Source organism: Pteropus alecto, unplaced genomic scaffold (genome assembly GCF_000325575.1).
Source record: "Pteropus alecto unplaced genomic scaffold, ASM32557v1 scaffold22, whole genome shotgun sequence".
Classification (NCBI taxonomy): domain Eukaryota; kingdom Metazoa; phylum Chordata; class Mammalia; order Chiroptera; family Pteropodidae; genus Pteropus; species Pteropus alecto.
The window spans coordinates 4,907,689-4,928,497 of NW_006434839.1; the positions used below are offsets into that span (position 1 = coordinate 4,907,689).

Genomic DNA, 20,809 nt, shown 5'->3' on the forward strand with positions numbered 1-20,809 from the left:
TTACACTAGATGCTAAGTTCCCTGCAATCAGAAGAATCAGGTCTGACTTTTCTCCCCACTGTCCCCTCTCTGTACAGTGCCTGCCATACAATAGAGCTTTAGTAAATGTTGAATGGATGAATTCTTAATAGCTGATACCGTGATAATGTGACTGCATCAAAGTAGTGATGCTTTTCTTTGGTGACTTTGAGATAATGATATGTGACTGCATCAAAGTAGTGATGCTTTCTTTGAAGAATTAAAATAACATGTCCTATGGTCTGTGTAAAATATCAGTATTTTAACCCATCAGTCTCATGTGGCCACACCTTGGTATCATGCTGATTGAACTTCTTAGAAATAGAGCACAGTAATATATTTCATTACATTTAGCATTATTATGTATTGGTTTCAGCTTGACTACTTATGATTTGAATTACTCATACTGCGCCCTAACTGCTGTATTATGCAGAGTTCATTTTCAGTTTTTGGTTACTTACATCACTTTGCAAGAAATACGGTTGTTTCATGAAACTCTTACAGCTTTAAGAAAGTAAAAATATCAGGTACCTTCCCATCTTCAAACTACTATCCACATAAACATTTTCATTTGATTTCTCTTTGAAGGGAGAAGATGTCAACCGGACACTAGAAGGTGGCAGAAAACCTCTTCATTACGCAGCAGATTGCGGGCAGCTGGAAATCCTGGAGTTTCTGCTGCTGAAAGGAGCAGATATTAACGTATGTAAAGAGCATCGTCATTCTAGAAAAAATTCCTGTTGTATGCTTTGGGTAGTTATTTTCTAGAGATTTAGAAAATAGTTAACTTGTGGAAACTTTATTTTAAATAAGAATATAGTCTGAAATTATACCAAACTTTCCGTGACTTAGAAATACATCGTTGGGATTTTTAAGAATAAGCAGACAAACCTTTTCAAACCGAAGTTCAGGATGTTTCCCCCTTGGCTGTTGTTTTTCAAGTTCTAAAGCAAGTTGAGATTTAGCACTATCTGTAGATAGTAAATGGCTATCACCCGATGGAGCAAAGGACGTTGCAGTCATATAATAAATCTAAACTGGATTTTTGGACAAAGATCAGTAGACAAGCGGTCAGACGGGCAGTCAGCTCCTGACTCTTGCCTTTTATAGCTTCTGCACTTCAGAGTTTGGGGAAAAGGTTTAAGTACCCATGTCAACAAGTGAGATGAACTTTTCACATTTCAGGGCATACCATGTCACCTGGCCTGAGTGTGACAGGACTTCATGGCATTTCTACACTAGTGGGGAGTAGAGACGCAGAGGTAAACTAGTTACACAGTAAGTGGCAGAGCCCTACTCCACTCCACTGACTCCCAAGGAGAAACACTGCTTGTGGGCTTGGGCCTCTGGAGACTAGAGACTTGTAGCTGGGAAGCGCTTTTGTATAGAAAGGCAGATAGTTAAACACTGACTTTAATGTAGTCACAGGAGTCCTAATTAGATTGGGAAAGAAGGAAGAAATGAAAGCTAGATAAGGTGGTTTATCTCCTTTATTATTTCACAGGCTCCGGATAAACATCATATCACCCCTCTTCTGTCTGCCGTCTATGAAGGTCATGTTTCCTGTGTGAAATTGCTTCTCTCGAAGGTGAGCTCAATTGCTGATTTTCATTGCTTTTTCTATGATTGTGTAAGTTCAGTATTCGGTTGTTAATTTAAGTTTTGTTGGACATCAGGGACAGAAAGCTGGAAGTAGTATTCAAAACTGAAGTCTAGAACATTGTTACCCAAAATAGCTGATCTGCTGTTACCAGTTCATGATGGGTAAGGAGCTTGGACTGGAATATAAATGAACCCAACTCTCCATCAAGAATAGCTTGCTATGGGGTAAAAAAAAAAGGTTAGCCGAACTCAGCATTATACTTGATGTAGAAAATGTTGTCTTGGACTAGTAAGACTTTGCAGACTGGTACTAGCCCTAGTTTGAAATTTGTAAACTTTTTCTGTAGTACATACTGAGCAAGTTCATTAGAAGAAGCAGTTTGCTATAAGTGAGGGCTCTCCAGGTCGCCTGCTTTCTTGATATTATTGAGATCATGGTGAATCTGGAGTTTCCAGTGTTTTGTCTTTGCTATAGTAAGCTCTTAGATGGAGTTCAGAATCCAGCCTCAGGAATTAGTGAACCAGTTGCAACCATTCTAGCTGTGTTAGGACCTGCAAATGTTAGGAGACAAGAAATCTTAATAAGGCACAGATGTTAATCCCAAGCTTATTGTTTCATGGCCATACTCTAGGAAGTGAAGTGTTATTTATAACATTTCATTTAGCATTGTAAAATAAGCCCTGCTAAAAGAAAAATAGAAATTAAATGAATAAATGTATATAAAGCATTTTGCCACAGTGCCTGGCACATAAGTGTTGAATAGCTTTTCTTATGACTAAGACTGAAGAGGATTTTATGCTTCACAGAATGCAGATTTAAAGAAAATTGGGAGAGAAGGTAGTACATTTGTCTTGTAATACTTTGAGAACTTTTTAAAGATACTGTTCTGAAAACAGTTAATTCAGGTCCTCTAAAACTAGGGTTTTTTACCCATAGCTTTATGTTAAACACAATTACTGGATTTCTTTAAATGTGTGGTTTTGCTAGTTTTGATATGTATCAACAGTAATTTTTAGGTACTACATACATACCATACTGGTGTAAGTGATGCATTTCTTCAAAAGCCAGTATAAAAGTATTTTTTTGCCCCTGGAATAAATTCAGAGTGCGTGGTGGGTGAGCTAGCAAAGGTTTCCAGTCACTGTCTCCCCCACACTCATGAACAGATTAAAAACCTTTGTAAACTAAATATTTTCATCCCTGGGGGAATATTTTTACTTACTATATTAAAAAGTGGTTCTCGCAGGCTACAAATATTGATTTACAGTTCATGAAAAATTTATAGAATTCCAATATTTTATTAGGACACTTTGTGTTGCAAGTAAAGAGATTTTGTTGATGCACAGCCCAGCCCCAGGTTTAAGCCACAGGACCAGGCTCTGATTTCCTTTTGCCTCTCAGCTCTGTTCTTCAGCATGGAAAAAAAAAAACAGATAAAAATACCATAATGTATATTTGAAAGTTGCTAACAGAGTAGATCTTAAAACTTCTCATCATACACAAAAAAACTAATGATGTGAGGTGATGGACATTAACTAAACTTATTGTGATAACCAGTGTATACAAATATCAAATCGTTGTGGGGTATGCCTTAATGTTACATGTCAATTATAGCTCAATTTAAAAACATTTATAAATCGGGATAAAAACAAAAATTGATTTCTTCATTCCTGTTTTTTTCTTTCCCTTACCTTTTCTACCCAGCCAAGGGTTTTGTTCTCTGAAAACAAAAAACTCTCCTAGGTCCTTAGGTTCTGATACTTACTAAATGAAATGCCCCTAAGCATGCTCTTCTTAGCCGTACCTCAAACTCTTAGAGCCGAACAATCTTTCTGATATACCTCTCTTTCTGTAGGTCAAACAAAATAAGACACAATTATTCTTGGGCCAAAGAGGGCCTGAATCATTCATTGTTCTATAAACTTGATGTTCCAGGTCACTGATACCCTGTGATTATGAGATTCCATTGTTTAAGAATCTTCTGGCTTGATTTGCAGGTACATTAGGTCCCATTATGTTATCCTAGAAGGGTCTCTATAAATATGTACTCTGTGCTCAATTATTGGTTGTAAGTTGTACTTTTAACTAGTTTTTCTTTCACTTGTAGCTGTAATATTGTTCTTTTGTGTCTGAGCCTTGATTTTTATAGCTAAGTCAATGACATTCAAAGATGGCTCTATTGATGGCAGATCAATTTTAACCATGTAGAGCTATTATTTATTTTAAATGAAAGATTTTTAACCTTTATGAAAGCAGCCTTGTAAGATTTAGTTCTGCTTTTTCAAAATTAATTACTTTGATCTTATTGCGTAGGCTTCTTTTATGGATACCGTATAGTTTTGTTAGCCCATTTTTCTTTTTGAAATTGATTATACTCTTAAAAATTCATAGTTGCTAAAATAAGGCTGTTTCGGTGCTTTTTTTTTTAACGTTACTTTCACTGTATTATGAAGTCTGGTTCTGTTTTATCAAAAGTAGAATTCTTATGGATTATTATGAATTTATTTTAAAAGTACTTGAAGTTTACCAGATTCATTGACATTCCTAGAATATTATCCAGCTGGCATATCATTAACATAGGATAAAGGCCAAAATAAGAACTCAGTATTATCATAAGGGAAAAAGAAAAATCACAAAAAAACAAAAAAGTGTTTAATTTCAAATATTCTAGCAATCTTCTATGTAATATGCCATATTCACTTACTGCACAGATTTTTTTTTTTAATGTAATGCAATTGAAGGTGAAATTTCTAATGCAAGTAGGAATTTAAAGCACTTAATTTTTGATTGTCCATATAGCAAAGGTGTTAAATTTTTTATTTTTACTCCTGTGGAAAAATATTAAGCAGTCTGTGTATGTAATCTCCGTTAATTTCTCACAACTCAAATACATAGGTATAATCATCTCTATTTTATGGACAAGGGAACCATTTCTTTCAGGAAGGTGATTTATTCCAAGATTATGACTCAAAGTCCATGTTCTTTCTATAAAAGATTGCCTTTCAGAATTACTGTCAGGGACAGTTATAAGAAATGAAACATGTATATTTCTGTAGATAAAAGCTATTTGACCTGATTTTTAATTAGTGAGCTAGTAATGAAACAAATGCAGAGAACACAGGTGAGACTTCAAGATTGAGGTCTAAGCAAATGCCATGGTACCCTTCCTCCCCCCACTCCCCCAGTAGAAAAGATGTCTATAAAAATGAATGAATCAGAACCCATACGAAGGGTTTTGTTAGACAAAAAATTATAATGAATCCTTGAGATACAGAAAGCAGGAAGGATAGGGTTGAAAAAACATTCCCCAACATAAGCAACAGAGTATTTGTTGCAAAAGGCAGGAGCTGACCCAAGGCTGCTCCCAGCCCAGAAGTGGTCAGCACTCCCGAGCAGCAAGCAGGTGAATAGCGGGATGCACTTCAGAAGGAAGCAAATTAAACCCAAAGGGAAAGACTGAGAAGCAAGAAATTAGTAGGTGACTAGATCTAAACAAATATTACAATGCAAAGCAAACACTAAAGTGTATGTTTTTTAATAAGCTGGAACTACCGAATTGTTAGATGGAAGGGGGATGAGCAAAGCTCTTGGTACTTTCACCAAATCCAGAGTACATGAAGAACATTGCTAAAACTGGTAAAAAGAAATGAAATGGGTAAAAATGCAGGCTCGAGAAGCATCCTGGGAAATACAGCAGTAGCAGAGGAGTCAGAAGCGCAAGTAAGAGGGAGACCATATGGTCACTGTCATCATTTTGCAACTATAGCTCTAAGCTGCCATAGACAATAAATACAGAAACGAATGGGTGTGGCTGCATTCCAGCAAAACTTTACTTATGAAAAACAAGCTTCTGGGCCATAATTTGCTGACAGCTGCTCTGGCTCATGATTAGTTTGGAATTTATAGTGCATACCAGGCTCACAACTTCACTGCTCACTAGAAAAAATGATCCTAAGTGATACGAGTTGCGTGTGTATCATTCTGGATGCTTTTAATAGACTATGCTTATGCTTATTTGTTGAAACTTTTATTAATGTGCCAAACAAGAGCTTATAGGACAGTGATACGAAAGTTTCATCATTCATTACTCAGCTGGTCTCCTGATTAAAATCTCAGATACCTCAGTAATAGCAGTGTTGCATGAACATTTTGAGGAGTTAATCATGAAATGGTACTTTTGAACTATGGTACTTTTAGTCAGCGGACTTTTGTAAGTCCAAAATTTATTTTTCACATCTGCATGTATAATTTGATATCTTAATCAAGTTTCCATGCTTAAAGAAAATTCTATAAGAAAAATAAGTTCGCTTGTGGCATTAATACACTATCATGTTAGACATTTCCTAATAATATAAAGTATTAACATATATCAAAGTTTCTATAATATTAAAATTTCTTATAAATTATGTAATGTCTTATTTATATAATTGATAATAAAGGATTTTAAGAAGTCAAGTATCCTTGTTCTCTAATTGTAAGGAAAATCATTTCTAAGTAATCCACTATAGTATATTGTGGCGGAAGGGGACACATTTAAATATCTACTTCTCTTATTCTTTTAAAGATGTTAAGTTTGCTTTAATTTAAAATTTAGATAAGCTATGCCATTTACTCTAGTATGTGTTCATATTCCATCCCTTATGTGAAAAGTACTGCCTTAAAGATGACCACTCAACTTTCTGTATAAAAAATTCTTTCGAGTAGAAAGTTGTATCCCAGAATGAGAATCAAAATCTCATGAATTGAAAATTTAAAGTTTTAAAACATAATTACTATTTTATTATATTACAAAAATAAACTTGTATTTAAATTACAAACGGACATTTATTAGTGATGTTTAGCATACTAAACAGTATCTTGAGAGGGAACTGTTTTTCCTTCCTTTCCCTGCTTCATACTAGGTCAAAGAATTTATCTCCTTAGGAAGTCTCCTGTACCTTAAAACAACAAAAAATACATGGTCACTGGTTATGCAACTCATGTTGGTGACTCATACCTGTTTCAGACCACTGTACGTTAACGGCGCCTGCTTTGCGTAGGATGAGTGAGATACAGAACAAAGGTTTACGCAACTGCCTTCCTTTTATAAAGTTAAAACATTTAATGTACAGTTGCTGTAGGGAATAAAACATACTAAAAATTAGTTTCTAATAAAATATAGAAAACCACATCTGATAACATTGATGTGTTTGCTAAATATATTATCGGTGTTACATTTTTTAAAAGGCAGCCTTTTAATGATAAAGCTTGAATATCCCTCTCAAATACCAGCATTGTCAAATTCTTCCAGTGTCTATGGTACAGATTTTGCTGGTTGAGAATCAAATGTGTAAAACTATTTCAGTCAAGATAGAATAAGTAAATGCTGTGTTCTCCTCTCACAACCACATCAAAATTACAACTAAATTATAGAACAGCCGTCGCTGAGAATCACCTGAAGACTAGCTAAACAGAAGTCCTCTAAGGCTATAAAGCAGCAGCCACGATGAAACCAGCATAGGGAAGAGGAGTCCCTATACTTGTGGCTGTGAAAACCAGCATTGCTGGCATCCTTGTGAGACAGAGGGCCTCTGGAGGCCAGGCATTCCTCTTGAGGGGCTCGCTCACAAACCTTCTTGCTCTAAACTTACAGAAGCTCGAAAAGCATCAGGGACATACGGGGAGGTACTGAATTGACTGGCTTCAGGGCAAGGGCTGGAGGGGCAGGGCAGCTCTCCAGGGATGGAACTGCGGACAGGTGCCACTGCTCCTTTGTTGAGCCTTACCCCCACCCACGCAGAAGGCACAGGCAGGCTCCAGACCTAACACCATTACTCCTGCCCTGGTGATTCCTTGAGACCTCAACCAATTGTGCACCCAGCCCAAGCCGCTTCCAGCAGCTTTTCCACACAATTACAATCCCTTGGCTCACTTGCCTAAAATCTCTCACAGGCCTTTCCTATCAATAATTACTTTAAATAGACTAAATGCTCCCATCAAAAGACAGGGTGGATAAGTGGATAAAAAGAAAAAACAAGACCCGTACACTTGCTGCCTACAAGAGACTCACTTCAAGTAAAAAGATGCAAACTGAAAGTAAAGGGATGGAAAAAGATATTTCATGCAAATGGAAAAACAAAAAAGGTGGGGTAGCAATACTTATACTAGACAAAACAGACTTTAAAACGAGAGCTGTAATGAGAGGATACTACTCCCATAAACATTACGTAGCCGGTGTAGGAACACCTAAATTTGATGGCCATAAAGGGAGAGACTGACAGTAATAAAGTAATAGCAAGGGACTTTAACACCCCATTGACATTAATGGATAGATCATCCAAACAAAATCAATAAGGAATCAGTGGCCTTAAGCAACACATTCAACTAAATGGTCTTGATGGATATTTTTAGAACATTTCACCCAGAAACTGAATATACATTCTTTTCAAGTGCACATGGAACATTTTCCAGGATAGACCACAAGTTAGGCTACAGAACAAGTCTCAAATTTTAAGAAGATTGAAATCATACCAAGCATCTTCTCCAATCGCAATGCTATGAAATATCAGTTACCAAAAGAAAACTGAAAAACACACTATCACAGGGAGGCTCAATAACATGCTACCAAACAAATGAATGGATTAACAATGAGATCAAGGAAGAAATCAAATATTTTGAGACAAATGAAAATGAGAACACAACGACCCAAAATCTTTGGGATACAGCCAAAGCACTTCTAGGAGGGAAACTCATAGCAATACAGGCTTACCTCTAGAAAGAAGGAGATTCTAAAATAATATAACCTTAACCCAAAAGGAACTAGAAAAAGAACAAAATCAAATGTGAGTAGAAGGAAATAATAAAGATCAGAATGGAAGTAAAAGTTTTAAAAAGCAATACAAAAGATCAGTGAAACCAAGAGCTGGTTCTTTGAAAAGATGAACCGAAAAGAAAAACCTTTAGTCAGAGTCATCAAGAAAACAAGAGAGAAGACCCAAATAAAATCAGAAGAGAAAGAGGAGAAATGACACCAAAGAAACACAAAGAATTATAAGGAAATTCTATGAACAATTATGTGCCAACAAATGGACAAATAGCGATAAATTCCTAGAAACATACAATCTTCCAAGGCTGAATCAAGAAAAAATAAATTCTTAATAGACTGATAGCTAACTGCTAATGAAATGGAATCAGTTATCAAAAAACTGCCAATGAAAGCTCTGGACTAGATAGTTTCCCAGGTAAACTTTACTAAACATTCAAAGAAGAATCAACACCTATCCTCTCAAACCATTCCAAAAATTGAAAAGGACAGAAGGCTACCAAACTCATTTGACAAGGCCGTCATTACCCTGATAACAAAACAAGACAAAAACACTACAAAGAAATGTACAGGCCAGTATCCCAGATGAACATAGTTGCAAAAATCCTCAACAAAATTTTAGCAAACCAAATTCAGCAATACACTAAAAAGATCATATACCAAGAGCAAGTGGGATTTAGTCTCAAGATGCAAGATTGGTTCAATATCTGCGAATGAATTAACGTGATACACCACATGATGATTACAGAAAATTAACATCCATTAATGATAAAAACTCAGTGAAATGGGAGTAAAGGTCACATACTTCAACTTAATAAAAACTTTGTATGACAGACCCATAGCTAACATCACAATGGTGAAAAGCTGAAAGCTCTTATTTAAGATCAGGAACATGACAGATGTCCACCTTCACTTTTACTGAACATAGTGTTGGAAGTCTTAGCCACAGCAATCAGACAAGAAAAGGCATCCAAATTGGAAAGAAGGAAGTAAAACTCATTTGTAAATGACATTATATAGAGAGATCTCTAAAGATTATAGCAAAGAACTGTTAGAACTAATGAATGAATTCAGTAAAGTAGGATAAATATTCAAAAATTGGTTACATTTTTATATACAAGTAAAAAACTCCCAGAAGGGAAAATTAAGAAAATAATTCCATGTACAATTGCATCAAAAAAAAAAAAAAAAAACAACCCATAAACCTAGGAATAAATTTAACCGAGGAAATAAAAGACCTATACTTGGAAAACTATAAGAGACTGAAGAAAGAAACTGAAGTAGATACAAATAAATAGAAGGGTATATACCATGCTCACAGATAGGAAGAATTAATACCATTAAAATGCCCATACTAAAAGCAATCTACAGATTCACTGCAATCCCTATTAAAATACCAATGGCATTTTTCACAGAAAAATTACCCTAAACTTCATGTGGAATTATGCAGAACCTCAAATGGCTAAAGCAATCTTGAGAAAAAAGAACAAAGTTGGAGGTGTCATGCTACCTGATATCATACTATACTACTATAACGCTGTAGTAATCAAACATTGTGGTGGGATTTTATATTGATGCAGCCATCACAGAAAACAGTATGGAGGTTCCTCAGAAATTTAAAAATAGAACTACCGTATGACCCACTAATTCCACTTCTGGAGATTTATCCCAAGAAATCCAAAACATTAATTTAAAAAGATACGCACCCCGATGTTTATTGCAGTATTTACAGTAGCCAAGATACGGAAGCAACATGTCTTACCGATAGACGAATGAAGAGGTGGTGCCTACATACAGTGGAATATTACTTGGCCATAAAAAAGAGTGAAATCTTACCATTTCTGACAACATAGATGGACCAGAGGATATTATGCTACATGAAATAAGTCAGACAGACAACTACCATATGATTGCACAAAAGCATTGGCAAACAACATGGAAACAAATAAGTATGGCTGTGTTCCAAAACCTTTACTTACCAAAACTATGTCTGGCAGTTAATAGAAACACAAATATTTGTTGACTTGTGAATTGGATGTCTGGGAAAATGTTAAGTTGAAGATGCCCAACAGATGACACAGAATATGTATAATTGTACAAGGTTCTTCATTTTCTTATAAAAGGCACCAAAAAAGTTGAGAAGACCTAAAGATAATAAATTCTAGAATCTGGGTTTCATGCTAGAGGAAAAACCATAGGCAATTTTTAATTAACCTGCTTTCTTTCCAAAAGTGAGTTGACTACTCCAGCAGAATTTTTTTTCCAAGGTGATGGTGACATTCCAGGGTTGTAAAACAGTGTCTAGCAGCAGATACAGAAATGTTCACCAAAACATTGTGGTGTGTATATACATATATTCAAGTACTAATTTTTTAATTAAAATTATAAATTTTGCATTGAAACAAAGCTGCTTGGTTTACTGACAATTGATCAGTATAACTATAAATCAGTACCTTCACCACAAAAGCCTTCTGTCAAGATACCACATGTCATATAATGTCAATACAAGTTTAAGAGTTTTCTTCTTGAAATTTACTAATCCAGCCTTCTTGGCCTATTTGTACATATTACAAACTGGTGGTATAAAGCAGATTTGGGTCATCTGAAGTAAGCAGATAAAAGTAACAAACAGATAAAGGAACATTCTTGTTTCCTGCCTGTATATCTTATCTTTTTAGTTCTATTGTAAACTTATTCCGGGACAGAGATAACATGACTTGAATTTTTTTTTAACATTCCCCATGTTTTACAGCTACTGTCAAATACTTGATTATCAGAAATTGTGACATTTGAAGATCGAAAATTACTTATAATGCCTCAAAGCCTTTACTCTGTAGAATAACAAAGGGTCTAGCCTTCTGCTTGTACCACTTAACTTGGCCACAGCAACCTTTTCGTCCTCCAAGAAACTTTATCACCCGAATCATGCTTTAAGTATAGGCAGATGAGCCTAGTCCAGATACATAGTGTGCTAAGGAGCAACCTATTCACAATGGCAGTGCGTTGCTCATCTACTCACAGTGATTTGTCTTCAGTGAATACTGTTTTTTCCAGTCCCTTGTTATATATGTATAGTCCCTACCTATAGCAATTAATTTAATAAACATTTCTTGATTGCCTGTTATTAACACTGTGTAAGGCACTGGGAACTTAAAGACTAATAATCTTGGTTCCTGCCATCAACAGTAAAGAGATAAATACATAAAACAACAAGTGCATTCGAGTGTTGTGATCGCTGTGGCAGGAGTTTATACATTGCACAGTAAGGATCTGAAGGAAGAGGAGGTCTAAGGCAGCGGTCCCCAACCTTGTTGGCACCAGGGACCGGTGCTCCCATGAGAATCTAATGCCTGGTGATCTGAGGTGGAGCTGAGGCAGTGATGCTGGCGCTGGGAGTGGCCGCAAATACAGATGAAGCTTTGCTTGCTTGCCACTCACCTCCTGCTATGCAGCCTGGTTCCTAACAGGCCATGGACCAGGGATTGGGGTCCTCTAGTCTAAAGTGGTTAGTGTATTACAAATTACCGGGGATTGGGGACCTCTAGTCTAAAGTGGTTAGTGTATTACAAATAAGAATGTCATTACAACATCAGGTACCACATGTGTAATGACATTTGACCTGAGTCTTAGAAACTTAATGTTCAAGAACCTAGTAGAGAACTGAGGTACCATTCCATGCAGAAGCAGCAATGAGAGAAAAGTCACAGGCATACGAAAGAGATCATGGTGCATTCGAGTGAGGTAATTGTTCAGCAAGCTGCAACATAGGCTAGGAGGGATATATTAGCAAAATATATAAGACTAGAGAAGTAAGCAGTGAGCATATTATGCCTTATGTATCATGTCATTTATCTTCTTTCACTTCTGTGAGGAGGCTGTTAAAGGCTTTTTATGCGGGTGAGTTAGTATGATCAGACTTGAGTTTTACAGAGATCACCCAAACAGATATATGGAGTCAGAACTGGAGTGAAAAAGATAGGAAAGTATTGCATTAGGATCTTTGAATGAAAATCCTGAACTAAGGAAGTAGTGGTAGCGAGGGCAGGTGAGATGTTAAGAATAGTATGGTCTAAAGGCTTGGTGACTAAGTCTGTGGGAAGTAAACAAGAAAAACTGCAGTGTCTCCACATTTCCTGGAAGATGGTGGTGTTCTTAACATGATAGAGTTTACCGAAAAGGAAAAGATTATGAATTTATTTCAGTAATGGCTGAGTTTGAGGTATTTGTGGGACTTAAAATAGATAAGTCTCAGAGGCTATACACAGAAACACAGGCTTAGATGTTCGGGATGAAGATAAAGGTTGGAAGTTAAACCATAACGTGGTGGATGAGATGATCAGGCAAAAGCATACTGAGCAGGTAGTGAGGAGTGCCAAAGACCAGACTCAGAGAGAATTCTAGCACTTAAAGAAACCTAGAGAGAAAGTAAAAGAAGAGGGAGGAATGGGAGGAGGTGGTGCAGGTAGAAAGATAGGCTAGACGGACAACTTGGAGATAATATTGTAATTAGAGTCAAGGCTATAATGAGTTAGGAATAAGACTCATCACAGTTCAGATACCATAAATACTGATTGAACCTGGCATTTAGAGGACATTAATGACCTATTCCAAAGTATTTTCAGGACCGTATAGGTTAAGCTGCAGATTGTCTTTCCTGTCCACTCTTTACTCTTCCTTTTAGAAAGAACCCCGAGTTTTATTTTGGCACATGGCAGCCTAGCTAATCCTTGTATTTCAGTTCCCCCTGCAGTGGCTATGGCTGTGTGTCTAAGTTTGGGCTAATGAAACACGCACAAATGGTGTGTGCCACTTCCAGATCATCACCTAAAATACGAAGCCGCTTGCTGTGTGGACTTTTTTCCCACATCAGGCATGCTGGAGGCAGAAGTGGAAGTGAGCCCGCTTCAACCACATGGATGAAGACAGTAACATAGAAGGGACCTAGAGCCTCACAGGACAGAGCCACCCTGATACATAGCACTAGACTGTTTTATGAGAGAGAAATAACAAATTCTGTAAAGTTGCAGGATATAAAATCAGTATACAAAAATCAGTTGTCTCTCTACGCTATTAACAAACTATGAGAAAGATAAATTTTAAAAATAATCCCACTTACGGTTGCATCAAAGAGAATAAAATACCTAGTTATAAATTTAACTGAAGGAGCTAGAGACCTATACATTGAAAACTGTAAGCCATTGATAAAAGATACTGAAGAAGACACAAGTAAATGGAAAGATTTTCCAAGCTCATAGATTGGAAGAATATTGTTTAAAATGTCATACTGCCCAAAGCAGAATTCAGTGTAATCCTTATCATAATTCCATTGGCATTTTTTACAGAAATAAACAATCCCCAAATTGATGTAGAACCATAAAAGACCTCAAACAGCCAAAGCAATCTTGAGAAAGAAGAACAAGGCCGAAGGCATCTTACTTTCTGATATCAAACTATATTACAAAGCTATATGAATCAAAACAATGTGATATTGACATAAAAACAAACACAGCAGTAGAACAGAATAGAGAGCCCAGAAGTAAACCCACAGATATATTGTCAACTATGATAATCTATAACAAAGCAGCAAAGAATATACAATGGGGAAAGGATAGTCTCTTCAATAAACGGTGCTGGGAAAACTGGACATTTGCATACAAAAGATAGACTGGACCACTGTCTTACACCATACACAAAAATCAACTCAAAATGGATTAAAGATCTGAACCTAAGACCTGAAACTATAAAACTCCTAGAGGAAAACATAGGCAGTAAGCTCTTTGACATAGGTCAAGAGCTATGAAAATAATCACTAGAACAACAAATGACTTAAAATAATGGTTTTCTCATCCCTGTTGAGGCCAGCTAATACTCCGATAACTGTACCAAGTACCAAAAAAATCATTAATATTCTTATCCACTGACAAAACTTTGTTAAATTTATTCCTAAATATTTTTCTTCTTATGCTATTTTAAATGGAATTGTTTTCTTAGTTTTGTTTTTGAAATTTGAATATTAAACAGCATTTTGAAATAAAGTGCCCCTCTTTGTCTCTAGTAACATTTCTTTGTCCTAAACTTACTTTTATCTGATATAGTCACTCTAGTTCTCTTATGGTTACTCATTTATTTTTAAAATACATACATACATATACATATTTAGAAAAGAGTAGACAGAAACACTAAAAAATAACACTAAAGTGTTATGTCTGATTTATGGAATTATGTTTTATGTTTTTCTGTGTATTCTGAGTTCTTGATGAGTTTGTATTATAGTTAGGAAAAAAGATTATATAAATTTTAAAAATATTTTGTAAGCTAAACTTTTGGGGTTGCAGACAGTAGAAATTGACTCTTTCAAGTAGAATTTTGAAGAAACTGGACCTCAAACCAGCAGGAAAGCTGGAGGACCAGGCTCCCCAGGGGCCAGACTTGTGGTAGCTGTAGGACTCTAGTTAGCAGAAACTTCTGAACTGTCTCATTTGGTTGATGTCACAGAAAATAAATGAGCACTGACTTCTTGTTCTCTCCTTTGATCTCTCCAGTCAAAATTCAAAATCTAGAAGTGAGCATCCTGAATGAATAAGTCTTTGACACTTAGGAAAGTACATAGCACCTGAGTTACAGTCCCAGGAGTCCACACAATGGGGACAAGTGATCCCTCCACATGAAATCAGGATGCTGTTATCAAAAGAAAGAAAATGAACTCTGGCAACTAAAAAAAGCAATCGATGTTCACTGTACTATTTAACTTTGTGTTAATGCAGAATTATAGTTTACAATGCTAGTCATAAAAACCGCTATGAACATAAGAAATGATTTGTTTTGAATACAGTGAACCCAGTTATTGTCACTTAACCTACATTAGAGGATTTACCACACTGAAATTCTCAGATTTCTCTCCCACTTAACTGTGAGTTCCATGTGTTCCATAAAGCAGTTAAATTAAATTAGAAAACAGGAAATAGCGACTTTTATAGTCATGTTGAAGAGGACTTTGTGATAATTTACCACTTCCTAGAATCTATCTTCTCCTTCCTGGTTTACCTAATCGTCTTACTCATCAAGACTCCGCTCAAGCATTACCTCACCCCAAAAAGACACTTTTCCTACACCCTCCTACCACACCCCATTCTGCCCTACGGCCACTCTTCGCTGTGCAGAAGGCTGTGACTTGTTCTCATCCCACTGATTCACGCTGTTTGATTGCCTATCTTCCACACTAGCCAGACTGGCAGACTAGCTTGTTCTGGTTTGATTCTCCAGCCCCTTACACAGTGACCTCACATCAGACCTTCAGTAACTATTTGTCGAATGAGTGAATGGATTTGCCGGAGAAAGGGCGTAAGGCATTTCCTATGGACCCCAGTTTGTATAAAGGCACGACACCTGGTATGTTCAGGAATGGTGAGAACTTCTATAGGATTACAGCATAGAAAATTAATGGGAGAAGAGACTGGTTAGTGAGTTTGTCCAGAATTGGTCTCTAAAAGATCACCTACGTCAAGCTGAAACAATTCTTAGAAACGGAAGAATTCATGAGATTTGGCAAGTGGCGGAGGACAGGACACTGGAGGCTATTTGGTGACTAAATCCTGGTTGGGCAAGGCTAGCAGAGAGAACCCCCAGGCGCTGAATATTGTCATCTCTGGGAGCTAAAGAGGTCAGACCCGGTTTGGGAGGAGAGTCACCTGCTATGCGCTAGGCACTTTTCTAGGTTCTGGGGACACGGTAGTGAATAATACAGACAAGATTCCTGTTCCCGTGGAGCTTTTATTTTGGTAAAGAAGACATGAAAATGATAGATGGACACAAATGCGTGCGTCCGCATTCTCCAACCTGCAGCACCGTGTCACAGGTGAAATGTTCCAGAGCATCACCGTCCCGGTGAAGCGCTGAGCAGGCTGGAGAGGATTCCCCCGGGGTATAGGACATGGAACCTCCCTTGGCCCACATCCTGGTCACTTACTGCTAAGTTTTCATAAATATAATGGCCAGTGCTATACATATTATCCAGGAATTTGTCTCAAAGTTTTATAAGCTCTGGATTTTAGAAATATGTAACACTTAAAATGTATTGCAAAGATAATTTTGTCACCGTAGTGCTTCTTTAGCAAAAGCTGCTTTTCCTCCCTACCTTTATACTACAGAGGGATATTTTTTAAAGCTTAATTGGGTAAATATATGGTAGTATTAAAAAAAGGCAATCATCGCCGATGTCATTGGCAAGTTGTGTATGTAGTTTACAATTTCTAGTGCCTGAAAAATAATCTGGCATTTTTATAAGTTCATTCACAATCTGCCAACTGTTGGGGTTTTGTTCTTCAATAGAATGACTCCATTTAAGTAGAGGAGTTTTTAATTCTCGACGTAAACATCTGCCTGTGCCAAGTGCTAGTCTCTCATTCTCTTCTCTCACTTGCGGACTCATTTAATGATAAAGGCTTTTTCTGCTCTCTTCCAGGGCGCTGATAAGACTGTGAAAGGTCCTGATGGACTAACTGCCTTTGAAGCCACTGACGACCAGGCAATCAAAGCACTTCTTCAGTGATGGACGGTGGGCTGACAGCTCTGGAAGAATGACTCTCCTGTGGCCTCACACTGCTGCCTGTCTGTCTGTCACTCTCTATCTGCCAGCTTCTTCAGCTAAATACTTTGCGAGGGGTGAGGGGAGAGAGAAATTCATTACAAATCAGACTACCAGAAAAAAAAAACAATGTTTGGGAGAAGAGGAAAAAACCATGATCAGGCTTTACTAGGATCCCTGATCAAGTCAGCCTCTTTTCCATTTCCAATAAAATACACGGCTTCTACCCAAGGAAAAGCAAAGACAAAATATACCAGTAACATTTGACCCTTTCAGCTCCCTAGCTAATTTATTAACTAGATCGTGTCCAGGGTCTGATTATACAAAGGCCAACTACCCATATTTGGTAGCCCTCACTGTACAAGCAGTGGCGGCTGCTGCGATGTAAACTAGGGTGCTGAGATAAGCAATTAGCTATAGCCTTCTGCCTTAAGGTGCACTCGGTTGGGGGTCTCCTGGCGCAGTTCAGAGCGCTGCCCGTGGTTGGTGACCAAATCTTCCCTCGGTGGCTTTCAGCTTCACGTGAAAGCTGAGTTAAGGTGAGGAGGGGCGCACTCCCAAATTGTTGAATGACTGAACTTTGGATTTCTTCTCCCCTTTCACATGGATTTCTTGCATCTTTAGGTAAACCGACTAGTTTTATTTGTCAAATCTTAAATTTTGGAAGTCTAAAGGAGAAATCATTCCAGTACGCATATTTTTTTTTCTCCTCTAGATTTACACATTTACATAACATTGAAACACTTTCGAACTCCTGCTGGTATTAAAGGGGGATTTAAAAATAGAATCATAGCCATAAGCCTGATAGTATCACATAAAGAAAGAACAGTTGTCTTAGTACCTACAGATTTTCTTCACTTGCTATTTGAATGGATTGGCCTCAGTTTTGTTTGGAAAATCAAGGGACACTGTGGAATGCCTCTCTCAGACCCATCTCGGATGCTGATTACTTCCTGCACCAAAGCTATCACTGGGGTGAGATTTGCTACTTGGACACATGTACCCCATCCCTTCAAAAAATGCTTGCTAGTTACCAGGTTTCCCTGAGTTGATAACTTCTGCTGAACATCCGCCAGCCCGCTTGCATAGTATGTTTCTTTTCTAAGTCATGCATTAAGTATGACACCTTCAAAATGTACTCTGTGTCTTTAAAATACAGTGCCCTAAAATGGTGTTAAGACCTGCCGAAAATATTTAGACACATTTTCAAATGTGTATTTAATGAGCAGTACAACTAATTAAAACATATGCCCTTAAATTTTGCTATCTTGCATTTAAAATGTTAAGATTCCTTTGACTTGCCATCCATATATGCATACTTAAAATATTAGGATTTTTTCCTTAGTTACATCATGCAATAATTGAATGTACCTCAAATTTTTAAAAAGGGGGGAGGGTGGGTTAGGGACTTGTATTCAGATTATGGATAATACAGAATTGATGATTTTTTTAAGGCAATGTAGCATTCAACAGCAGAGTTAAACTAGTATCAAGAACAGTCAGCCTGGCTAATAACAGATCTTATTGATCAGTTGCTGATTGGTTGGTTGGTAGGTTGTTGTGAGTGTGTGTGAGAGTGTGAGAGAGTGTGTGTGTGTATGTGGGGGTGTGTGTGTGTATTTTTCCCCACGAACCCTTTTTTTATCCTGTGGCTTTTTCACTTACAACTAGCCCAACCCTGTAATTTTTCTTCATCCAAGAAAACAATCACGAAATGATGGTTTAAATACTTTGATATGTTTGGCTAATTCTGCTGCCTTAATGCAGCCTGTTAGAGTCGGATTAAAAGTTAGTAATCAGTACCTTATTCCATCACTGAACTGAAACCTGGAGCCATCCTCATTAAAGACGGAGGGCACTCTGTCAGTCTTTAACCGTCAACATAGTGACAAGGTGTTCGATATCTTTGTTTCCACCTCTTGGCATATGCTATCTGAAAGGCTTGGGTTTTACCCTCTACAGTTTTTACCTTTACGTTCTCAGTGTTCTGTTGCAGTTGGCTGTTGCAGAGAGTGCACTGTCCTATCATTCCTAAACCTGGTCTGCTTTCTACAGTCACCTGGTACAGAAACCACGTGACTTTTTTGTACAGTTTATCCTGATGTTCCTCGTAACGCAGTAGAGGCTACTTCGCCTTCCCTCTTCTTTCTCAGCCATTTTGTAAGCCCCATAATTATGAAGAGGTTGCTTGAGAAAATAACATATAAACATAGAATAGACTGACCAAGATGGTTTACAATTTCTTCTCTTTTTTTTAAACTAGGTTATTTATAATGTATTTCTGAACCACTTGGCAGAAAAATTCACAACACTTAAATGTTCATATTTGAGTAAAGGAAGCTAAAAAACCATGTCTGCTTTTTGGTACTACATGCATTAGTGAAAGGTTAAGTAAGTTTTGTTCTCCACTGAAGTTATATTTAACATCTCAGCAAAAACCTTGCATGTTCTGTAGTTTTGTATTAAGTCAGTCATTTCGTATGCACTATATCAAGTCAAAACAGGTGGTTTGCCTGTTGACCTTCGTATACTAACAAATTCCCCCTTGCAGCTTCAGACTGGTATCTGTAGACTTAGAGTTCAAATCCAGCACCTGACTAGATCCAAGTAGTTTTTCTGTGCACAGCTCACCTCAAGCCAGTGGGGCCTGAAGGCGAGGTGGGCATGTGCAGTGTGTGGAAGCTGCAAGCAAGTAGGTCCTTTCTTCATTTCTTTCTCTCAAATAATGGATTTTAAATTTCTATGGATCTTTTAGATTTTTTTTTTTCCTAAAACTTCAACTGAGCTGCTGTTTTCTTCCATGCAATATTGTATACTCGATTGTGTATAGAAGAAGCTGGTGAGAGTGCCCTCCTACATAAGCAATTGCAGTGTTTGCATGCAAAATTTAAAAAATTTAAATTGTCCTGATTCTATTTTGTAAATGGAGAAACAATCATATCTTTCTAAGCAGTAATGGAGGAAGACTAGTGCTTTGTGCATTTTGATATATTTGAGTTCATTTTTTCCAAAACGTAATACTTTTGACACAATTGGGTTTCTCATATTATCCTAGTTCATGTACATCAGAATGCTAAATAATACTGTGTTCAAGTTCTGTGTTGCAAGAACAAATGGAATAAACTTGAATTGTGCTACAGCTCATGTGTCGGCAGCATTTTTCTCCCTCAGTTACTAGAGCTCTCCTTTTCCATTCTTCTCTGCAGCTGAACCAGTACTGATTGACTCAAACTTTTAATTAATCTAAAATTTCTCCCTGGATCCCACTTCTGGAAAAACATAAGTGGAAAGACATAGAAACGATTTGAAATAAATGACTTCATTGAGAAGTGCTGCTTTTGTGTCAGTCTCCCGATACAAATTGTTTTGCCATACATGTTTAGCCGCATTACTAGGATAGGAGCAAGGTAAAGCTAAGCATCCCAGATCAGCAGGATCTAAACAGGTGTTAAAATAGTCACGGTGAGAGCTCTGACCCTTTCAGATGCTCATGTAAGTGGCTGCAGCTTCCTTGGAGGGTCACCTTTTTTCCTAACTCACTTGAATGAGCCCTTTCTTAAGGTGTACTTTTCAGGACAAACATTCTGATTTAACATTAAATCACTTTAACCTCAGAACTAAACAAGATTATACGTAAAATTAGTTTGATTCTGTTATAATCTTGTCTACGCCCTAAGACTGTTTTGTAGTTGACTTTTGAAATGGTCCATTAACGATAGAAAAAATATACAGATGCTAAAATACAGCAAAAGCTATCTTTCAGAACTTTCGTGTTTTGCCCATTGAAGTATAAATATAGGGT

The 20,809-nt window shown here is 37.2% G+C and overlaps 2 protein-coding genes across 2 annotated transcripts in view; both read left to right on the forward strand.

Moving 5' to 3' along the window:
* Positions 1–20,146, forward strand: part of MTPN (myotrophin) — a 52,161-nt gene extending 32,015 nt beyond the window's left edge. The window contains exons 2-4 of the mRNA XM_006910492.3: positions 607–720; positions 1,523–1,606; positions 16,885–20,146. Of these exons, the coding sequence (XP_006910554.1) occupies positions 607–720; positions 1,523–1,606; positions 16,885–16,971 (285 nt within the window). The 3' untranslated portion in view covers positions 16,972–20,146. The remainder of the gene's footprint in view (positions 1–606; positions 721–1,522; positions 1,607–16,884) is intronic.
* Positions 17,923–19,652, forward strand: LUZP6 (leucine zipper protein 6). The gene is made up of 2 exons (XM_006910649.3): positions 17,923–17,982; positions 19,463–19,652. The coding sequence occupies exons 1-2, from the start codon at positions 17,923–17,925 to the stop codon at positions 19,616–19,618; spliced, it is 216 nt and encodes a 71-aa protein (XP_006910711.1). The 3' UTR covers positions 19,619–19,652.
* Positions 20,147–20,809: the final 663 nt, after the last annotated feature.

Excerpts from the sequence above, each read along its gene's own strand:
- LUZP6 (XM_006910649.3), top strand. The coding sequence starts at position 17,923 with ATGCCTCTCTCAGACCCATCTCGGATGCTGATTACTTCCTGCACCAAA. Across the intron at positions 17,983-19,462 it reads GCACCAAAGCTATCACTGGG|TTTTGTATTAAGTCAGTCAT; the intron begins GTGAGATTTGCT and ends CATGTTCTGTAG.